The sequence below is a fragment of the Stegostoma tigrinum genome, chromosome 15 (genome assembly GCF_030684315.1).
Source record: "Stegostoma tigrinum isolate sSteTig4 chromosome 15, sSteTig4.hap1, whole genome shotgun sequence".
In the NCBI taxonomy this organism is placed as follows: Eukaryota; Metazoa; Chordata; class Chondrichthyes; order Orectolobiformes; family Stegostomatidae; genus Stegostoma; species Stegostoma tigrinum.
In genome coordinates, this window is record NC_081368.1 from 40,934,605 (window position 1) to 40,958,664 (window position 24,060).

The 24,060-nt window shown below is 40.1% G+C and overlaps 1 protein-coding gene across 2 annotated transcripts in view; it reads right to left on the reverse strand.

The window, feature by feature from the left end:
* fhdc2 (FH2 domain containing 2) overlaps nt 1-24,060 on the reverse strand; it is a 73,642-nt gene that overhangs the window by 21,913 nt on the left and 27,669 nt on the right. For both annotated transcript variants that reach the window (XM_048545024.2, XM_048545023.2), the window contains 5 exons: nt 23,603-23,688; nt 13,420-13,520; nt 12,762-12,832; nt 9,285-9,392; nt 3,009-3,079 (listed from right to left, as the gene is read on the reverse strand). In XM_048545024.2, the coding sequence (XP_048400981.1) occupies nt 3,009-3,079; nt 9,285-9,392; nt 12,762-12,832; nt 13,420-13,520; nt 23,603-23,688 (437 nt within the window). The remainder of the gene's footprint in view (nt 1-3,008; nt 3,080-9,284; nt 9,393-12,761; nt 12,833-13,419; nt 13,521-23,602; nt 23,689-24,060) is intronic.

Genomic DNA, 24,060 nt, shown 5'->3' on the forward strand with positions numbered 1-24,060 from the left:
TCCAATCAAAGACAATACTAAATGTCGACATATCAATCATCATTTAATTAAAATTGTGCTGCAATATCTTTTAAAATGGAAGTGTTAACAAAGCTTCAAAATTTAAATAGTTTTGACAGCTAACCAGTTACATAGCACAATGATCATCTCTGCAATCACTAAACCAGTTTGAACCTGGATATAAATAATCTTTTTTTTTCATGCCTATTATCATCTTATAGAATTCACAGTCATAATTTATAGCTATAGTTTCCTCTGTTTACCTTTTTATTTAACAGTGCACTAATAAAAATTGTAGAGAAGTGTATTTTTTAAAAATATGGGAATATAATTTCATTAAAGCAGATTTTTGAAACTAATGGTCAATTATAAGATACTTACAATGGAGACTATTAAATGCTTCTTAATCCAGCATAAATATGCAAAAGTAAGTAAATCCAACTGTGAATTGCATTACCTAACATGAGGGATGGTCAAATTGCACAAGAACGTTTGATTATAATCTGTTTTACCAACGAGGTTGTAAACTGAGAGACAGGAAATAGGGGTAGAGAAAAGTATATGGTGGTTCTCCAGCAGTCAGCACGAGGACCACTGTTCTTCTTGATGTAAAATAATAATGTGGGCATACAGTGGTGAATTAAAAAAATTATTGTTAATACTCAACTTTGAAGTATTGTGAATACTGAGGAGGATAATGATCAAGCCTTCATGAAGAGGACTTTGAAAAGCCAGTGGAAAGGCATGTGGCACATGCAATTTAAGGTACAGCAATGTCACATGACACATTTTGGTATATAAGGGAGTCAATATAAATTACAAGGTATAATTCTGAAAGGGATGTAAAAGCTGAAAGACCTGGGGTATATGTGGACTCATGAAGACTGGGAAAATGGTGAACAGACCGTACAGATCTTGGATTTCACAAATATAAGAATTGGTGCATGGTTCACTGCTTTTTGTCATTTATACAAATGATTTGGATGTGAATACAAGCGGAATGGTTAGTAAGTTTGTGAATGACTGGAAAATAGGTGGTGAAGTGGGCAGTGAAGAAGGTTATCTCAAATGGCAAATGGACCTTGATCAGATGGGCCAATGGGCTGAGAACTGAGTAATGGAGTTTAATGTAGGTAAATATGAGGTGTTGCATTTTGGAAAGGCAAACCACGGCAGGACTTATTCACTTAATGGTAGGGTCCTGAGAACAAAGAGACCTTGGGGTGCAGGTTCATAGTTTCTTAAAGGTGGAGTCACAGGTAGACAGTGCAGTGAAAATGGCTTTTCGTACACTTTTCTTTCTTGGTTGGTGCATTGAGTATAGACTTGGGATGTCACGTTGTGGCTATACAGGACATTGGTTAGGCCACTTTTGCACTACTGAATTCAATTGTGGTCTCCCTGTTACAGAAATTTGACGTTAAATTTGAAAGGGTTCAGAAATGATTGATAAAGATGTTTCTGGGATTGGAGGATTTGAGCTCTAGAGAGAGGTTCATGAGGCTGGGCAAGGGGCACTGGACCTGAAATAGTAAATCTGATCTCTTCATAGGTGCTGGCAGACCTGTTGAGCTTTTCCAGAAATTTCTGTTGTTGTTTCTGATTTAAAGCATCCACAATTCTTTTGGTTTCTACTTAGGTTGAGGTTATTTTCCCTCATGTATTGGAGACTGAGAGGGGCCCTTATAGAGATTTATAAAATCATGAGGGGTGTGGATAGGGTGAACAGCCAGGGTCATTTGCCCAAGGTACGGAATCCAAAACGAGAAGGCATAGGTTTAAGGTGAGAAGGAAAAGTTTAGAAGGAACTTAACGAGGAACTTTTCCATGCAGAGATTGGTGTGTAAATGGAGTAAGCTTCCAGAGGAAGTGGGGGAGGCTGGTCCAATTATGATACTAAAAAGGCATCTTGATGGGTATCAGAATAGGAAGGGATTAGAGAGATATGGTCCAAATGGGGCTCAATTAATTTAGGATATCTGGTCAGCATGGACAGGTTAGACTGAAGGGTCTGTTTCTGTGCTGTACTACTCTATGACTCAATGACTTTATAAGCATTGCATACAAGGACAAGTTATAATGAACTATTGTGATCTACTAATTTGGCCTTTTGCAAAATATTGTGTGAAGTGTTGGGTGGCACGCTTTAGGAAAGACTTGAAGGTGTCAGAGATGGTACAGTAAAGAACTAGGAGAATGATTTTACAGACTATGGATTTCAGGTATGAGGATAGATTGGAGAAGGCAGAGCTGTTGTCCTTGTAGAAGAATGAGGGGAAATTTAATAGGAGGTGTTCCAAATTTTAAGGGATCTAGACAGTGTAGATAGAGAGAAACTATTCCTTTTGGTGATGGCTTGATAACTAGAATTAAAGTAATTTGGAAGAACAAACAAAGGTGAGAAGAAGAAATACTGAGTGGTTAGGGTTTGGAAATACTGTCAATGAGGGCAGGGGTTAAAATTAATTATGTTTTTCAAAAGGAAATTTAATAAACTGCAGACATGGAAATGACAGTGAAGTAAGGTTAACTGAATTTTTTTTGAAGACAGCCATGAGGACCAGCTGGGCTGAGTGACCTCCTTCTGTCCTTAACCCTTCGGTTTTTTTTGCACTGAACTTGTTCAAAATTCTGCTCTAAAGAAGCTTGGCCAAGATGCTATTGTGCTACATCCCTGAATATCCAAAGAAGACAACAATTGTGATGATATGCATAAAGACTTAACAGAATTAATGGAATCTTGTCATGAGGGCAAAAGAACGTTGAAATGACAAACAGCATGCAAACCATTCATATTCATATAAATGCCCATTTGTTGTTAATAAATGTAAGGTATTCCTTACTGTAAAGTAGGAACAAAAAGTCCTTTATAAACTTGAAGGTAACTAGTAGCTGTTAAAATATATGTTGGCATAGACAGACAGATGTTTGCAAGTATGTAAAAATTAATACTTGTCATAATTGTAGGGTTTTCTGCAGCGTGGAGAGGGAGAGACATATTATCCTACCTGGCAGCTGCTCCAATGTGTTCTAGTTTATCTGGGAAGGAAAGAAGCTTTTTATCCCTTTTTTCTGCTTCCTGTTAATAACATAAATACTAGTTTCAAACAATTAAATAAATTAGTTGCAATGGATTTATTTAAAGACAAATCTCAAATGTGCCGATGACCAAAATGACATACTCCTGCAAAATGCGATACCATAAAATGCTCATAAAGTTGATCAGCAAATTAACAACTGGTGTCAAATGATATTCACATCTAATAAAGGGATGACATTTCAGACTTGCTAAATCATGTAAAATCTAGGAGCTGCTTTCAGTACATTACTTGGATTTTTGCCTTTCAAAATAATTGGTACGTTATGCATTTTATCACATATGTATAGAAGGAGTTTTTTTTCTCTGACCTGGAATAACTTCTCACCACCAATATTTGGATCATAGTATGGAGATGAGCATGGAAAAGACTGCATTAAGAACTAAGTGAGGAGGAATGTTGCAATGGCAACTGAAAATGAAATTCTATGACAGCAAAGCATGGTGACATTGGCCAGCAGGGTATGAAAGGTAAAAAAGTACCAAACTTAATTTTAAAATTTATTTCCAGCTCTGTTCAGAACCTCTTGAGGAGACAGAAAGTGTAAATTATTTAAGATAGTGCTAACAACACCAATAATGTAGCATTACTATAAAGCTTTTAACATGCTCAGGTCTTAATTTACCCATCTGAAAAAGAAAACATTTCAAACAGATGTTAGAGTCAATCAAATTTATGCACCATCAAGGGGAATTTAAATAACGTATGCAAAAAGACAAAAAGGAGAGGAAAGTAGCCACTTGGATGGCACTTCTTCCAGAGATTTTTTTCACTATTTCATAAAAATATGCGAAACATTGAACAATATTGTTATCGGAACAACAACTTTTCCACAACTAAACATTGTCAAATGACATGAAACATCACGGAGGCCTGTACAAGTCACCCAGGGCTGTAAACAATTGCAGTAAAACGGTCAGGCATTAAAACATGATTTTTTTTTTGTTTATGATAACATCCTGCAATATCAGAGTTCAAACCTTAAAGTATATTTCTTCAGTATGAGCAAGTCAGTGACAGCTGCTTTTGATCAATTGTGAGTTTTTTTGTCAGTTTTAGCTGCAAATGAATATCATTGCGATGGCAATAATTTATTTTATTAATGGGAACGAGGTCTATAAAATATTCCCAATATAGCCCATTAATAAATTTATTGACATAAATTTATACAGATTAAAAGCTGGCAGCATTCTAAATATACCTGCTCACATGCCTTTTTACAGTTCTGAATTGCTTCCTCCCCCATCTGACACACAGCTCTGTCTGACTTCTTGCAACTTTTCCTGAAACTGGAATAGGATTTAAGAGATAAAGATGTTGAACGTAAATTGGAGGAAGTATTGAGGGTGGCATGGTTGCAGCATGTACTCTGGGTGGAGGATTTCAATGTCCACCACCAGGCATGACTTGGCGTAAAATTACCAATTGTGTTCTAAAGGTCCCAGCTACTAGACTGGCTATGTGACAGGTGCTGATGAACGAACAAGAGGGAAAAACATACATGACCTCATTTTCACCAATCTGCCAGTTTCAGGTGCATCTGTCCATGACAGTGTTGTTAAGAGTAACCATGGCATAGTCCTAAATTAAAATCCTGGAAGTCCCTCCATAATGGAATTGTGAGTCTGCTTATAGCACATGGACTGCAGTGGTTCAAGAAGGCAGCTCACCATCACCTTTTCAAGGCCGACTAGGGATGGGCAAGAAATGTTAGCCCAGCCAGTGACACTCACGTCCCATGAGTAAATAAATAAATAAAAATCACTGCCATGACTATGTAGCCTGTTAAGGAAGAGATATTACAGGTCAGAGAACTGCTGTCATGACCCCCTCCAACAGTACCCTTTGTACTCACGTATTTATCATCTCCCACTCTTATATGTGAATTGGGCCCCTTCACAATTATTATGCCCTCTTCATCCACAGCATCCAATCCTCACAGTTGACTTCCCTAGTATCCCTAACACAGCACACACTTCACCTTATGAAGGAGTAGTGCTTGGAAAGTTTGTGATTTCAGCCAGGACTATAACCTGGTATCATGTGACTTCTGACCTTGTCCAGCCCGGTCCAACACCACCACCTCCACATCATGAACACAACAGTGGCCCCTGATAACCTCCCTCTAGACTTTCAGTGAACAGAATCCCTGGACTGATATTGGTGCAACCCCTGGCTAACTTGGAAAGGCAGCCCTGACTGGCGAATGACCTGACCCCTTGAGTGATCTTTGTGCAGCATCCCAACCTACTTACTGCAAATCCCTGACTAAATGAATTGGGCCTGCAGGACTGACTATGGCCCATTCCTTGGACTGAAAAGACATAGATCCTTGGAACATGGACACCCAAAAGAAGCAACTAAATATTTCAAGTTCTTGAACTGATCTCATGGAATGTCTTTGTCCTACTATGCCCAAACTTGGCGTCGGAATTCAGTCTCCATTCACCTGGCTGAGGACTACTCCTCTTAGATTTTTAAACATGTCATATAGTTGAAGCACATGCAGTGTGTTTGCTGTGTAAACTGGAGGCATAGCTTGTAGCTGTAACATTGACATAGCATGGTGCATTACAGCAACATATCCACTGCTTGACCAAACACTGCTGGCAAACATGACAAGCTGCTTGATGTTATTTCTGCACTAAAAAGGAAGGCAAGACAGAAGTAACATCAGTCTGTAAGTTCCAAAAGAGATAACAAAGTGTCATAATGCACAGCAAAGCATGACAGCGTTGTTGTGAACATCCAAGCATGCGTAAAGTGAGTGAATAGTAAGAAAGCAAGTCAGGACCATTGAGATGCTCCTGGTTCATGCATGATTGATTGATTTTTTTAATCACGTGTACCTAAATACAATGAAAAGTCTTGTTTATGAGCAGCACTGGCAGATCATAGTTAACACGGGTGTAAGATCATAGGTTGAAAAAAATACTTAGACAGAGATATACAGCTTACATCGCATAGAGTGTGCATTAAGCAAGGTCAGCATTAACAAGATCAGCATAATTTGATGTTGGAGAGTCCATTCATCAGTCTAATAATGACCAGGAAGAAGCTGTTCTTGAATCTGCTGGTGTGTGTGTTCAAGAATCTGTAACTTCTGCCTGATGGAACAGGTTGTTAGGAAAGCATTACCAGGGTGAGATGGGTCTTTGATGATGGACCTTTTTGCAGCAACAAGCCATGTAAATGGAGTCCATAGATGGTGGGTTGGCTTCCATGATGATCTGGGCTGTGCACATAACTTTCTGTAGTTTCTTACGGTCCTGGGCACAGCAGTTGCATTACTAGACTGTTATGCACCCAGACAATAAGCTTTCAATGGTGCATCTATTGAAGTTGGTGGGGACATTGTGGACATGTTAACTTTCCTCAGCCACCCGAAAAAGAAGAGCTGTTGTGCCTTCTTGACTGTCACATCTGTATGGGAAGTCCAGGATAGGTTGTCAGTTATTGTTCATTCTTAGGAACTTGACTCTCTCCACACTCTCAACCTCAGTTCTGTAGCTGGGGGCGTGTTCCCCCCACTTCTTTCTGAAGTCAATGATCAGTTCTTTAGTTCTGCCAACGTTGAGAAAGATGTTGTTCACATTTCACTACATCACCAAGTCTATCTCCTTTCTGTATTCTGACTCACCATTGTTAGATATCTGTCCTACTGTGGTGGTATCATCAGCATTTGTTCAGCATTTGACAACACAGTTATGGGTGTACATGGAGTACAGCAGGGGGCAGACGCCTCAGCTTTGGGGTCTCCAGTGTTAAGTGTTGTCGTGGAGGAGGTGCAGGTGTCTATCTTCACTGATTGCAGTCTGTAGGTCAGAAAGCTGAGGATCCAGTTGAGGTGGAGCTGAGACCAAGATCTCAGAGTTTTGGGATCAAGCTGGTGGTGATAATGGTGTTGGAGGCGGAGCTGTAGTCAATGAGCAGGAATCTAACGTAGGTGTCCTTGTTGTTCAGATATTCCAGGAATGAGTGCAGGTGTTTTGTCTTTGCACAAGAAGTGCCTGGCAGCAGCATTACAATGAAACATGCCATGCATTCCAAAATGCAGCACTGCAGTGCAGAACTGTGCTCTAAGTCAGTTGGAGATTCACCACATGATGATGTGGTAAGTCTGGTGCGTGTCTGAGGCTCAGTTTCATGGTCAGGGAATGGGATGTTGCCTGTTGAGCATAACATGAGATGTTGTGATTGCTGTCCAAGCTGGAAGCCCAGAGGAACAAGCAGTGAGCTGGAGATGCTGGATAATTGCTCTGCTTTGATGTGGGGAGTTATTGTCCAGTTCCTCTCCAGAATGTGGAAGAATGGAAACTGCATGTATAAGAGCTGTGATTAGCTAGTAAGTACGTGTAACCTTTACTTATTCATGGGATGAGAGCCTCACTGTCTAGGCCAACATTAATTGCCCATCCTAAATACTTTCCTTCCGTCAAGGACATAAGCAAACCAGATGGGTTTTTTCAACAATCGACAACAGTTTCATGCTCATCACCAAAGTCTTAATTCCAACGTTGTACTGAATTCAAATTCTACCATCTATTGTGGCGAAATCCGACCCTGGGTCCCTGAATTTTACGTGGGTCTCTGGATTAACAGTCCAGCAATAATACCACTAGGCCATCATCATCCCTCTCTTGCAGATGGGTTTCTTGTACCTCAATAGCAAGGTTTCTATCTTGCCATTCAAAGTGTGGTTATAAAATTGGATTTTTTTCTCTCAATATCAAGAATCCCATTTTGCCAAACTTAGTATAGTTTCCTAACTGCTTCGCCACAGCCCATGTCACCCAGGGGCTAGGAAAATTCAGCCCACTGTTTCTTCGTTTATTGCAAGGAAACATGTTTTTCCTTACTGCAATGAGATGGAGGAAATATAAATGTAAAAGTGAGGGGAGTTAATCTACATAAGGGAAATACGAAGTCAGATAGCCAAGTTTAATGAATTGGGGAAAAAAATGAAATGGTGTGAATATGAAATTATAGCTAGTAGGAAGCAGTCAAGGCAGAAAAAAGTATGTAAATTGTACAATAGTAGACAGAACTTGAATGGTGTAGTATAACCAATAGTGTCTGGAGGGATAGCAAGTGGCAGTGGGAGAAGTGATGGAACAGAACCTCTGAGCAATACTCGCTACATTATCTCTAAAACCTTCACTGCGCAATACAACTTCCAAACAACAGGTATAGCCTTCAGACCAAACCAAATAAAATCTTCCATTCAAAGAAGACAGATACCAAGCAAAAGAGAACACAGAAACAAGCAAGAGTGAAATACATAGACAGAGAAATGGAAGCAAAATGTACAAACGCAAATAAAGAATGGACACTAAAGAATCAACAAGAATAAATGAGAGACATATGACAGCTTCACCTAATTAAGCACAATGATATGGCTAATGTGCTATAAACATATGAAAATTAAATTTGTTTGCAGTAACAAAGATAACTTGTGACTTAAGTCTTCCTAACTACTTAGGAAATGGCAGAGGTATTATCAGATGCCCCCAGTAGTTGGCTTTTGTTCCCTATTAGAAAGGAAGATATACATTTATGCAGTGCCTTTCATGATTTCAGGACCTCCCACAGTACTCTACAACCACTGAAATATTTTTAGAGTAGTCAGTATTTTAGTATAGGAAACAAGAAGACATGTTGCACACAAGAAGTTCACAAATAAAATTAAATAAGCTACTAAAGCATCTGTTTGAGGTTCTGGCTGAGGGATTATTTTTGGCCACACAAAACACAATGGGAGAAAAGCTCCATTAATCATTTTCAAGTCCTGCTATGGGATTTTTATAATTCATCTTCGAAAGCATTTTAGCATCTAAACTGCAAGGTATCACTTCTAACTGTGCAGCATTTCCCTAATATTGGATAGAAATAGCTATTTAACTCACAAGCTTAAGCCTCTCTAATCGACCTTGAAGACTAGGGCACTATCACTAAGTCACAGCTGGAAAAGTCACAAAATATTTATTAATATCATTCTTCTGTGTTACAAAATTAACTGCACCAAGCACAATGAATTTTATTATCCAAAGTGTTGCTTTCATTCCTGCTGTTAAAACTAGAACAGATCTAAACAGTTTCAGCTTATGAGAGAACAGTGAATTGAACAATATCCTGAAAATAGGGTCCAGAGGTCTCTTGACAGTTCCTTATGTTCAAATTACTCACCATTGCTACAAAGTGTATTAAGTTCACACCAGGTTTGTTTGCTTTAATGTCAGCAAGCTTCAATAGTGATGCAATCCGAAATCCTGCAGCATTTCCTGAATATCCTCCCTGCAAATGGAATAGTAACACAAGATAAATTTGCATGCTTATCCAGAGAGGTGTAACATGCTAATGATATTGATATAAATGCAGGTCCCTTCAAAAATCAACCAGAACAGCACCAGAGTTGATTGAGAAGAGATGACGCTCATTGGGCTTTTTATGTGAGAGCAGGGCTTTGAGGGATCTTGAGGTGCAGTGGTAATGTTCCTATCTTTGATCCAGGTGGCTTGGGTTCAAAATTCCACATGCAATAGCATATCAGAACAGGATAAGAAAATGTCTGGTAAGAAAATATGTCTGATGTGGAGGTGCCAGTGTTGGACTGGGGTGAACAAAGTCAGAAGTCACACAATAACAGGTTATAGTCTAATAGGTTTATTTGAATCACATGCTTTTGGAGCGCAGCTCCTTTGTCAGGTGGAGTGAGAAAGAAGAACACACACAGAATTTATAGGCAGAGAGATCAAAAGATCATACAGCTGGTGTGAGTGGAATGTTGAATAGTAAGTTTCTGCAGGTGACCAAGAGCATTAGACAGCGTGAGTAATGTGTGAACAACTGAATAACAAGCAAAGGGATGACTATAATACAATTAAATGAGACAGTGGGATAATTACAAAAAATTAAAAATTAACCAGTGCTGGAGACAAACTAAATGACTGGAAATAACATGGCAGGTAATAACAATTGCATGCTGAAGGTCTAACCAAAGTTATAAGTAATTTAAACTGTACAAACTAATTAAGGTAGAGAGATCATAACAATTTATCAAGGTGATGGTGTCAAAACAGGATAGTAAGGAAGGTTTTACCGATATATAAGTGTGGCTGGATCATATGTAGTGCAACATCAATGCAAGATCACAGTTGAGGTCGTCTCCATGGGTACTGATCTTGGCTATCAGTTTCTGCTCGGTGATTCTGCGTTGTTGTGTATCTTGAAGTCTGCCATGGAGGACATTTGCCCAAAGATCGGAGGCTGAATGTCCTTGACTGCAGAAATGTTCTCCGACTGGGAGGGAACATTGCTGTCTACCTTAATTAATTTGTACAGTTTTGGACTTCATGGTTATTGATGCAAATTACCTTCAATAGAAGATAAGTCTACAGCTCAATACCAAACATGTAAGGACAGGTTACCCCAGTTTTTGGGTACAAGAATTAGAAACATTCTTCAGGAATCAAACCATGGCACATTTTACTTCCTTCCTCATCTTATTTATTCCTGATTACTTACTTTAATTGGTTAATTTAGGGCTGGGCTTTAACAAAAAAACTGGGTATTTGAAACAAAGGCACGGTTTGTGAGGGTTTTTTTGACATGGTGGTTGTGTTGCTATAGGCTGGGTTCAAGTCCTACCCCTTCCAGAGTATCTTAAAACACATCTGAACAGGTTGATTTAAAAACAAACTACATTCTTTACTGCCAGCCCGACTGTTTATTCTGTGGTGTTGAGGTTACTATGAACCTTGTATTCTTTGGTTCTGGGAGATTACACTCCCTGTTCACCTTTTTAAAAATCTGTTGTTGTTCTTTTGGCTGCACTTCAGTCACCCGTTCCAGATCTTTGGTCAGACAGTGTGAAGGTATGTGGGCAATCTGGAGGGCGATTTTCTGCGCCTGCTTCTCAGTCTGGCTAACGTAGCCATCAACAGGCCCAGGCAGTGGGCTGTGGTGAGCTCATTATTCCTGATTGTCTGTCTCTCTTCCAAAGGTATATTTGTGCCTGAGTGTCCTTGAAGAAGAAGCACATGGTGTCTACTAGCTTTTACAGACAGGTGAGTACCATGGGGCCAAAAATGCACTAGTTTTCTGATTTAATTCTCACCATTGTTTTCCACACCTTTCTGTTCCTTTTGTTATTGTGAAACTCTGTGCGTTGGGCAGTGTTTGTAATTTGCTGTTTGTTAATTGGGTGATGAGATACCAGATTCATCAAAATAAAAAAGCTGAGCTCTTGGTGTTTGGAATTTGTAAAATGGTGATTAGAAAAATTGGCAGTGGGCATTTAAAATAAAAACACGAGCTGGCAGTGGCATTGTAGTAATCTCATTAGAAAAGTATTGCACAACTTTACACTAATATTCTGGGTTCTGGCTTCAAATCTCACCATGGGAGATGGTGATTTACCCCGGGACATGGAGGTGTGGTGATAATGTAACTGCAGATCCAGCCAGTGGGCTGTGGAGAAGGTTATAATTCCAGATTGCCAGCCTTTCTTCTGCAACTATGTTTGTACCTGGGTATGTTTGGTAATGGAGTACGCAGTGTCGGAGCAAGCAGTGTCCAAAAGTACCCTTGATGCTATTAGAGAGAAGTGGGCACGACAAGGGTTAGAATGCATTATTACCCGTGGGGAAGGTTACTGGACTCAAAACGTTAACTCTGTTTTCTCCATCACAGATGTTGCCAGACCTGCTGAGCTTTTCCAGAAACTTTGTTTTTGTTCCTGATTTACAGCATCTGCAGTTCTTTTGGTTTCTACTACCCCCTTCAAATCCATTTTGATTTAGATTCTTCCTCACTTTTTAAATTTTTGTTGTTATCACACTGCCCTTAAGTGGTAATGTCTGTAATTTGTAATTTATTAATTAGGAGATTAGATATATTGGTGGTGGGTGTTAAAAATAAAAAAAAATCTGTTCTTTAATTTGCTAATTGGGTTGATAGTTGAATTTCTTAAATATAAAACAAAAGGCTTTTGCTAAAGTTGCCATTAGCATGTTCAGGCAGATGGCCACAGATTTGGTCATAAGTCTCAACCGCCTATGTTCATACCCAGGTCTCCTTGGAGAGGGAGCACATGATGTCTATCAGCACCATGGAAACCTTTAGAAAGAAAAGGGCAGCAAGGAGGATAGGTGTATTATTTCTCTTACCAACTACATTTTGATTTAGCCTCCTCACTTGTGTACTACCCTTCTTGATTTTTAGTTAATGTTACATTGCCTTTGGTAACCAGTGTTCATAAGTTTTATGTTTATTAATTGGTTGATGGGTGATTTGATAGTGGGTTACTAAAACTTTATAGAAAGAGATAGGAGGAACTGCAGATGCTGGAGAATCTGAGATAACAAGGTGTAGAGCTGAATGAATACAGCAGGCCAAGCAGCATCGGAGGAGCAGGAAGGCTGACGTTTCGGGTCTAGATCGGAAGAAGGGTCTAGGCCCGAAACGTCAGCCTTCCTGCTCCTCTGATGCTGCTTGGCCTGCTGTATTCAGCCAGCTCTACACCTTGTTAACTCTTCGTAGAAAGAGCTGGGTTTTGGCTAAAATAATCATCAACAGGTCCAGGCAGCAGCTTGTGACAAAGTCATAAAAAAAACATGATCATGAATACAGTGTCGGTAGGTTTATTCTGTTCAAAATATTTACTGCATTCATGTGGTTTCCAGCTTTCAACACCAGTCTCAAGATAGCATGCAGCTCATCACAGTTCCGCAGTTCTGCAAGACAGCAAAAGATTTATGCACAGTTAAACTGTCTCCCACACTTGCAAAACTTACAGTACACCCACACCAACTTGCAATGGTAGCACATATATACAAATATTTTTGCAATGAGTGAGGAAAATGTCTAATTGGGCAAGACTAGTGCTAGGGATTCTGAAAATTTCAAGAAGGGGACTGATCTTCAAAGTGTAATCTGAGTTCCAAAATGCACAGTGGTAATCAAATTTCAAAATATAGTAAGTGGTTTTAAAGCATTTTGTGAAACCTTGAGGTCATTAAAAACACAATATAAACACAAATATTTTAAAATATTGAAGAATTTTACTTGTTTTACTTTAGTGTTCACTTGCTTTCTGAAGTGTTAGTATTTGTGTCTTAAGAGTTAAACATGTAAAGTCGCTTGGTTCAATGTTGAATTTCAATTGTTTGCATGCAAACTTACACATAAGGTATTAGTGGGTGGCTTACATAGTTCTGAACACAGCAAATGACATGGTAAATGTTGTTTATGATCTAAGTGTAGCTGACTTTGTGTTTACATTCACAGAAACACATCCACTAATTTTGTTTTAGGATCTTACCATGTGCAGCCTTTATCATTGTACAAACAGATGTCATAAGCGATTTTATTTGTGGTTCAAATTCGTCCTTAAGAATCATAGCTTCCAAATGCAAACAATAACTGCAAAATAAAACAATGTTATTCCCATGCATCAGGATCAGCAAAAGCTCCCTGAACAGCTAGCAACATGTCCATATTTTTTGCTTCTAGATACACAAGGAGAAGCATTTGGCAGAGCAATTGTTAAATGTTAGTCTTTGTTGTTAAATCTGTGTCATTATTTCAATAGCAATTGAACTGGTGCAAGTGGAGGGATACCTGACCCATTGACTTTCTTGGAATTGTTAAACCATGGAACAGTGACATGGATCCCACTATATTGATGAACTGCCACTGCTGCATTAAAGACATATGCAAAACTTTGGAACAATATTGCTGGGGATCAATTTCATAAAGCAAATACAGCACTTTGCATCTCTCGGGTTCCAGCTGGAACCGTCCAATAAAGTTAAATCGCCTGGTGCTATCGTGCTAATGACATCAAGTCATACACTCTGCACTAGGTAAAGGACATCAATTATATAATATAGAAATTCGGCGTCAGTTTACTTTTTATCACACTAATATAGAACTAGTTGTCCTCCCATTAGATTTCTTCACTAGACGCAATGAAAATTTTAATCTTAACATCAACATTATTGAATGTGCTCTCATCATACACAGGATTGGATTGTGGATCACAGAAAATATTTTTTAGAGCAACTATATTATGCTACTAAAATAGGTAAAGCGTACACATCCAATCAAAACATCAGACTATTGCCAGTTTCGCTTTTGTTTCTTAAATATTTAACAGTAAATACAGCCAGATGATATTATGACCACAACATTGTGTTCCACTGATACTTTCTGCCTTCTGGGATGGCAGTAAAATGTGGTAAACATTACTCATTAGAAAGTGTTTTTTTTGTCAAATGAGGTTAATCAATTGGTAAAAGGATGTGCAAACTCATAGTTAGCAGCATTTATAAGGAACTCATATTGGTTATGGAAACTACTGTCAAAAAGTTTGAGAAAAAGATATGGGTAAGAGTGTTCTCACATCAAGGATCTTGATGGTGGACTGCAAGGGCATAGTACTTCTGCTCCAAGGTGGAGTAGCTGTAGATGGCTTTATGACCAGGTGAAATAGGTTGAATTGGCCCCTCTTTTTAACTCCCATGATCAGGTGGATCAAATACTTTACTTCATTTTAGCATACAGCTATATCACACTTCAATTAAAAGTAGTACCATTCAAAATTAAGGAACCAATGACAAGGTTTTCTTGAGTGAAAGAACAGGGAATTCTATGTATATAAATCCTGACAAAAACATAATAAAATTCAACACTGAACACATGCAAATATAGGGAAAAATTTTTAAAAGGGATGAAGGTTTCTTCCAATAAGACAGTAAAGAACATGCAGTTTAAAAAGATCTTAGAGTCCCTGAGTTGTTAAAACTGAAATTGAGACCTGGGCAGTTTACTTGATATTCTTGGCAATAGTGAAAATTGCAGAAACTTTGAGTTATCAGTAAATGGGTCTTTTTCCAATTTGCTTTATCATAGGTGCGTATTTTGAGACGAAGACATAGAGAGAGAGAAAGATAATCTTGCAGGTCTTGCTGTTACAAATCAATTTTCCTTCTCCCTCTGCTCAAAATCTGTTTGTGGTAAGCAGTTCATTTGTGTATTCCTGTGTCTGGCATCATATTCATTTCGAGCTGAATAATCTGCACGTGTCTTCCACCCAATAAGTGTAACTTTCAGAAAGAGGTAAGCAGAAAATAGGAGAGAATGGTTCCTTCATGCCTGAATGAGTTTCAGTGCCTTTGGATAAATTGTCAATTTTGACTCAGACTGTGCTTAACTCACTTTAGTTTCATGAGTTCAACTCAACCTGGTCAAGTAACCACTGTTGCCGTCTGTGTTTTCATCATTTTTAAAACCCATTACATTTCATGAAGATCCCAGATATTAAAATCAGACATTGGATGTTGAAAATTGATTGTTCACATTTTACCATGACAAAGGGAAATCACACAGTGGCCGACCAATTAGGTAAGCAGAGGTAACGAACCCAGCAAATCATGAAACAGGGACAGACATAAAATCACCAACCCTGCCATTACCTCACCCGAGGCTGAATGTCTGGACGACATATTTCAGTGTGTGCTATGAACGCCAAAATGTCTCTACATAGATGTCTGCCTGTGCATATGCAGATACCACCACTGACACTTGGCATCTGCAACATTTGCCTAGGCTATGAATAAGCAAGAAGGTTCTGGCAGATTGCAGCAATCACAAGATGAGTTCCCCATGTGGAAAAACTCGATTCCATATTAGGTTCATCATCAGGAGGAAGGTGCATAAGACCATAACACCATAAGGCATAGGACCAGAAATTAGGCCATTTGGCCCATCAAGTCTGCTCTGCCATTCAATCATGGCTGATAAGTTTCCCAGATAATAAAATGTGAGGCTGGATGAACACAGTAGGCCAAGCAGCATCTCAGGAGCACAAAAGCTGACGTTTCGGGCCTAGACCCTTCATCAGAGAGGGGGATGGGGGGAGGGAACTGGAATAAATAGGGAGAGAGGGGGAGGCGGACCGAAGATGGAGAGTAAAGAAGATAGGTGGAGAGAGTGTAGGTGGGGAGGTAGGGAGGGGATAGGTCAGTCCAGGGAAGACGGACAGGTCAAGGAGGTGGGATGAGGTTAGTAGGTAGATGGGGGTGTGGCTTGGGGTGGGAGGAAGGGATGGGTGAGAGGAAGAACCGGTTAGGGAGGCAGAGACAGGTTGGACTGGTTTTGGGATGCAGTAGGTGGGGGGGAAGAGCTGGGCTGGTTGTGTAGTGCAGTGGGGGGAGGGGATGAACTGGGCTGGTTTAGGGATGCAGTAGGGGAAGGGGAGATTTTGAAACTGGTGAAGTCCACATTGATACCATATGGCTGCAGGGTTCCCAGGCGGAATATGAGTTGCTGTTCCTGCAACCTTCGGGTGGCATCATTGTGGCAGTGCAGGAGGCCCATGATGGACATGTCCTCTAGAGAATGGGAGGGGGAGTGGAAATGGTTTGCGACTGGGAGGTGCAGTTGTTTGTTGCGAACTGAGCGGAGGTGTTCTGCAAAGCGGTCCCCAAGCCTCCGCTTGGTTTCCCCAATGTAGAGGAAGCCGCACCGGGTACAGTGGATGCAGTATACCAGGGAACCCTATTGCATCTCCCTATTTATTCCAGTTCCCTCCCCCCATCCCCCTCTCTGATGAAGGGTCTAGGCCCGAAACGTCAGCTTTTGTGCTCCTGAGATGCTGCTTGGCCTGCTGTGTTCATCCAGCCTCACATTTTATTATCTTGGAATCTCCAGCATCTGCAGTTCCTATTATCTTTGATAAGTTTCCCAACCCATTCTGCTGCTTTCTCCCCCTAATCCTTGATCCCCTTAACAATAAAGAACCTATCTATCTCTATCTTAAATATATTCAATGACCTGACCTCCACCACTATTTGTGGCACTGAATTCCGTGGATTCACCACTCTCTGGCTAAAAAAGTTTCTCCTCATCGCCGATCTAAAAGATCTTTCCTTTACTCTAAGTTTGTACCCTCTGGGTCTCGACTCTCCTATCAATGGAAACATCTCCCCAATATCCACTCTGTCCAGGCTGTTCAGTATTCCAAAAGTTTCAATTAGATCCCCCCCTCACCTTCTAAACTCCATTGAGTATAGAACTGGAGTCCTCAAACGTTCCTCATATGTTAAGCCTTTCATTCATGGAATCATTCTTGTGAACCTCAGCTGGACCCGCTCCAGGGCCAGTACATCCTTCCCGAGATATGGGGCCCAAAATTCCTTACAATACTGTAAATGTGATCTGACCAGAGCTTTAAAAAGCCTCAGTAGTACATCCCTGCTTTTATACTCTAGTTGTCACTAAATAAATGCTAACATTATATTTGCCTTCCTAACTACCAACTCAACCTGCAAGTTTACCTTAACAGAATCATGGACTAGAACTCCTAAGTCTCTTTGCACTTCATATTTCTGAATTTTCTCCCCATTTAGCAAATAGTCCATGCTTCTATTCTTACCACCAAAGTGCATGACCTCACACTTTCCCATGTTGTATTCCACCTGCCACTTCTTTGCCTACTCTCCTAACTTGTCAAAATCCTTCTGCAGTGTCCTTGCCTCCTCAATACTACATGTCCCCCCACCTACCTTTGTATCATCTGCAAACCTAGCCAGAACGCCCTCATTTCCTCCATCTAGATCATTGATGTGTAAAATGAAAAGTTGTAGAATGATTGCTGGTACAGACAAGGGGACTGGGTGCTTCTACCTCTTCCACAATGATTGAGGAGAATTTACTCGGTGAGTGGAAGATGTTTGAAACAGATGGGAACTGATGTATCAGTACCCAAATAAGTGAGAAAACAGCAGTCTACTTTCAGCAGCACAACATGCGAGTCTGGCAACAGATGGACTCAGAGAACACTACTGACTTGGCGAAAATACTTGAAGGACAAAGGGAAAGAAAATGGTCTTCAGCAAATAGTCAAATTGTAGCCAGCTTCTTCTAAAATGCACCAGGTATATTATCACCGCTAAAGCATAGAACAGACTGCAGGTGAGTGAGGTATGAAATCCAGTTGGGGGAAACCTCATCTCCTGCAATCATCCAACAGTTATGGGGTTCTTGCAAGCTATGCAGAAGGGCATGGGAACTGAAGGGAGGATGAGCAAATTGACCACTGCATCTTGGTACAGGGAGCTATTCATGTGGTGGAAGGAAATCAGAATGCAATTGTGGTAGGGGGCAGTATAATTAAAGGCAAAAATAGAGAGTGCTGTGGAGACAAAACAGGTGTGGCAGCCTGAGTAAACAGAAAATTAGAGTCAATAGTCTTCAGTCCAATGACCAGCTAAATGCCTGTTACTGGAAAATGTTAGAGTCTATTATACAGGATACAATAGTAGACCATTTAGAAATGCATAATATGACCAAGCTGAGTCAGTACGGCTTCATGAAGGGGAAATCATGCCTGACAAATTTATTAGAATGCTTTGAGGAGGTAACAAGCAAGATGCATAAAGGCGAAGCAGCGCATGTAATATATTAAGGTACCACACATTAGGCTACTTAATAAGATAACAGCCCATGAGGCTTTAGTTTCAGAGATAGTATATAAGCACCAATAGAGGATTGGCTAACTAACAGAAAACTGTAAGTTGGGATAAGGGAGGTATTTTCAGGAAAGGCAACCTGTAACTCATGAACTGCCATGGTGATAAGTGCTGGGACCAAAACGATTTGCAGAATATATCAATGACTTGGACGAAGAATGTGAATGGATGATAGCCAAGTTTGCAGATAATACAAAAATAGGTGGGAAGGCAAGTAGTGTGGTTGATGCAAAAAGTATGTGCAGTGATATAGATACATTGAGTGAGTAAGCAAAAACTTGGCAGATGGAATTTAATGTTAAGAAACTTTGGCATGAAGAATAGAGGAGGTGAATATTATTTAAATGGGAGGAAGTTTACAGAAACAGAAGGATTTGGGAATCCTCATCCATAAATCACAAAAAGTTATCATCCAAGTTCAGTGGGTAATAGGGAAGGCAAATGAAATGTTAGCTTTTAGGTCAAATGAATGGAATATAAAAGTAGGGATGTTTTGCTTAAACCACACAGGGCACTAGTCAGACTGCAAATGGAACACTTTGAACAGTTTTGGGCCTCTTATCTAAGGAAAGTTATCCTTGTCTTGGAAGTAGTACAGAGCAGGTTCACTAAGTTAATGCCAGGTATGGAGGGACTATCTTAAGAGGACAGGTTGAGAGATCAGGCCTATTACTACTGGAATGTGGAAGAATAAGAGGCAACCTATTGAAACATATAAGATTCTTAAAAGGCCTTGACAGGGTAGAAAGATTGTTTCCCCTATGGGAGTCTAAGACTAGAGGACATAATCTCAGAATAAGGTGTTGCACATTTAAGACAGAGATGAGGAGAAATTTCTTCTCTCACAAGATTGTGAATCTGTAGAGTTCTTTACCACAGAGGGTTATTGAGACTGGGTTATTCTATTCAAGGCTGAGATAGACAGATTTTTAATCAGTAAAGTAATCAAGGTTTGTAGGGAGAAAGCAGGAAAGAGGAGTTGAGGATTATCAGATCAGGCATGGTCTGATTGAATGGCAGAGCAGTCTCAGTGAGCTGAATGGCATGGTTCTGCTCCTTGTGTTTTATGGTTTATAATCCAGGGGAAAATGAGAAGGTACCCACTAAACAGAAAACAATTAATAAAGAAAATAGCAGCGAAGAAATAAAAAGTTGTCAATACTAAAATTTGAACAGCTTTTTGCTTTCAACAAAATTGAACCCACAATAAAATGATCCTTGATCCATAGCTGGGCACATTCTCAATAGAGGGAATTTCAAATTAGTATAATAACTACATTATGTAGACGCTCAATTTCACTTGAATTTAAGATTTATTAAGCTCCTGCTATCACAATCATAATAAAGGCATCCAGTAGATATTTCACTTGATCTGTGTATGCAAAGTATAGAATTCACAGTTTATTTAAATAGCACCTGTAGTGTATATAATGAGGTCAGCCAGGTGGGCCTCACAGAATATCTGTTCCCATCCAGCCATATCAGTTTGGCTAGATTTGAGGGATTTGTAATCTCTGGATTCTTCTTCTTCCTCTTCCCCGCCACCATTACCAATCCTCAGCCCCTCACCAGAACATAAAACACAGAACATTACAGCACAGTACAGGCCCTTTGGCCCTCGATGTTGCGCTGACCTGGGAAACCAATCTGAAGCCCATCTAATCTACACTGTTCCATTATCATCCGTATGTTTATCCAATGACCATTTAAATACCCTTAAAGTTGGCGAGTCTACTACTGTTGCAGACAGGGCATTCCACACCCTTACTATTCTCTGAGTAAAGAACCTACGTCTGACATCTGTGCTACATCTATCACCTCTCAGTTTAAAGCTATGTCCCCTAGTACTAGCCATCACCATCTGAGGAAAAAGGCTCTCACTGTCCACCCTATCTAATCCTCTGGTCATCTTGAAGGTGCTATTCTTCCAGTTTTCAGATGGCATCATAATTCCTGCCCTTACTCCCACCTATCCACAGTTAAGTCCAACAGGAAGGCTAACTTCCCTGTTTCACGCCATCTTGAACCATTCAGTGGTCTGAATGCATGTGATTCCCATTTGCTGCAGATTTAATTTCATAGGTACAATTTAATTTACTGAAGTTGTGCTTTCATAGATGTGCATGGCATGCTATAGTCTTAAAAAGTGGCTCCTATGCTTGTTGCCAGAAAGCATGCTCTGTTCTCAATTGCTAACTAATAATTAACTTCCATCCTGCCGTTGGGGATCTGACATTTTAGTTCTGTTCCACATTCCTGTGAGTTTCACCACAACCCACACATTTTGAAAATGCCTCACCAGCAACAAACAGCAAAGAGAAATAACAGTTAGTCAGTGGTGATTATAAAGTCATACAGCACAGAAACAAACCCTTCAGCCCAACTCATCCATGCCAACACGATTTCCTAAACTGAGCTAGTCCCATTTGCCTGCATTTGACCCATTTCCCTGTAAACCTTTCCTATCCATGTGCCCGTCCAAATGTCTTTTAAATGTTGTAATCATACTTTTCTCAACCACTTCCTCTGGCAGATTGTTCCATACACATACCGCCCTCTGTGGGAGAAAAAGTTGCCCCTCAGGTCCCTCTTAAACCTTTCCCCTCTCATCTTAAAACTATGCTCCCTAGTTTTGGGCTCCTATACCCTGGGGAAAAGACCTTGGCTATTCACCTTATCTATGCCTTTCATGATTTTATAAACCTCCATAACGTCATCCTACACTCCAGGGAAAAGCACGCCAACCCATCCAGCCTCTCCTTATTACTCAAACCCTCCAGTCTCCATAAAATCCTTGTAAATCATTTTGCAGTCTTTCCAGTTTTAATGACATCCTTCCTGTAGCTGGGTGATCAGAATTGTGTTCAGTACTCCAAATGCGGTCTGACCAATATGTTGTACAGCAATAACACAACATTCCAACTCCTGTACACAATGCTCTGACCGATGAAGACAAGTCTGCCAAATGCCTTCTTCATCACTCTGCCTACCTGTAATGTCACTTTCAAAGAACGATGTACCTGCACCCCTAGGTCTTTCTGTTCACACAGCCCAGGGCCCTACCATTAACTGTGTAAGTCACGCTATGGTTTGTCTTACAAAATGCAACACTGCTCATTTATCTAAATTAAAGCCCATCTGTCATTCCTTGGCCTAGTGGCCAGATAATTAAGGTCCTGCTGTTCTCTTAAATAACCTTTTTCACTGCCCACTGTAACAATTTTAGTGTCATCCACAAACATATTAACCAGGCCGCCTATATTCTCATCTCAATTGTTCATATAAATGACAAACAACAATGGACCAGCACCAATCCTTGCAGCACACCGGTAGTCACAGGCCTCCAATCTAAACAACAGCCCTCTATCATTGCACTCTGTCATATCACTACACCCAACATCAAGCCAATTTTGTATCCAATTGGTTGAAGGATTTGCTAAAGTCCAGAACATCTGCTATTCCGCCTTCACCTGTCTTCTTGGTCACCTCTTCTAAAACCTCAATCAAGTTTGTGAGACATGACTTCCCACACACAAAGTCATGCTGACTATTCCTAATCCATCCTCGCCTTTCCAAATGCATTTACATCCTGTCTCTCAGAATCCCTTCCAACAACTTACCCACTCTTGCTGGATACACTCCGTTTTGGGAGTACAAAGGACAGTGTTGTGGAATTAACTTGGCTTGGGGAAGAAAGGATAGTGAGGACAGAGAAAATGGTTCATGATGTAAAAGAGGAATTGAGAACTGTCCTTTTCCCTTCATGATTACATTGTGGTGTAGGCCAAAAAGAAAATTTATGGTGGTCAATTCACATCTGATACATTTGAAGAAACATCAAAATGCTTTGGTGTAGTGGGCTCTCGGTGTCCTTATGTATGAGTTGCAGAAAGCCTGTAAGCAGATAAAAAGGAAGGTAAATGAAATTTTGATATTTATTGCCAAACAAATGGAGTATAAAAGTAGGAATGTGTTGTTCCATTATACAAGGCATTGGTGAGACTGAATCTAGAGTACTGCAGATTTAACACAATGTAGAGCTGAAGGAACACAACAGGCCAGGCAGCATCAGAGGAGCGGGAAAGTTGACATTTCGGGTCTGGACCCTTCTTCAGCATCCCACTGTGAAGCTCCAGCATCATTAGTCCTTATAATCCGTGTACTGCAGACAGTTTTGGTCCCTTTACTTGAGGAAGGATGTAACACAATGAATACAGTTCAGAGAAGGTTCATTCCAGAGATGAAAACCTTGTCTCATCTGGAGAGATAGAGCAGGTTAGATCTACGAAAGTAGTGTGTATACTTGCTAGAGCTTAGGAGGGAGAGAAGAGATCTAATTGAGGTAAATAAGATGCTGAAGGAGCTTAATAAAGTAAAGCAGATTTTTCCCCTTGTAAGGCAATCTAGATCAAGAAGTCACAGTTATGGGCAAAGAGGTGGCTGATTTAAAACAGAGATGAAGGGCAGTTGCTTCTCTCAAACGGTCATGAATCTGTACAATTTACTATCCCTGAGTGCAGTGGATGCTGCAACACAGGATAAATTTAAGGAGTAAATAGACAGATTTTCAGTTGAATGGAGAGTTGTGAAAGTTAGTTTTTAGTTACAAAATGTTATGGGGAGTGTGCAGTAAAGTGGAATTGAAGCTGAGATGACATCAGCCATGATTATGTCATATGGTGGAGAAGGCTACTCTGCTGCTAACGGATGTAGTCTTATATTCTGACAGTGGGCTACCAGTTATTCATGTCTGAGTTCAGAGGTCACAAGTTAAGATAGTCAAGGATGATATCTCAATGGGGCCTGGTGCACAAATAATTGCTGTGTAAATGTAGTCTTTCCCCCAAAGTTCCTCTCTTGCATGTATCCTTCAAGTGCAATCTACTGAAAATTTCCAATAAATCCACTAATAATATTTGAAACGATACAGTCCTTAACTGCTTGATTCCTTAAATACTGCTATTGTCCTACCTTGGAACTTTCACCAGGAGCAGCATAAAGAGATCTGCCTCAGACAGTTTACTCTGGTCTCCTTCAAACCTTTTTAGGCGCTTTACCTGAAACAGCATAATAAACTGTAATAAAGCTAGTGAATCTACTGTGATATTGTTCACATACTTTGGCACTTTGGATGTAGTACCTGATGTTTGTTGTGTTCCTGTTGCAGTCTAATATTAGCAGCACTTCACGCATCACCATATTAAAAAAATGTGAAGCAATATACCACTTGACATTTCCTGATACCTCCTGCTTAAAATCTAAAAGGTTAAAATAATCATGAAGCTCTGCTTTTAGGGTTTGTATTCATACTGGAAATCAAGATCAAATGAGCTTTTGGGCTTTTGGTCCAAGGGGGACTTCTGTCCTCCCTAAACTCACCTTAGGACACCTGCATGATCACATCCACAGTGAAGTGGTTGACCTTAGCT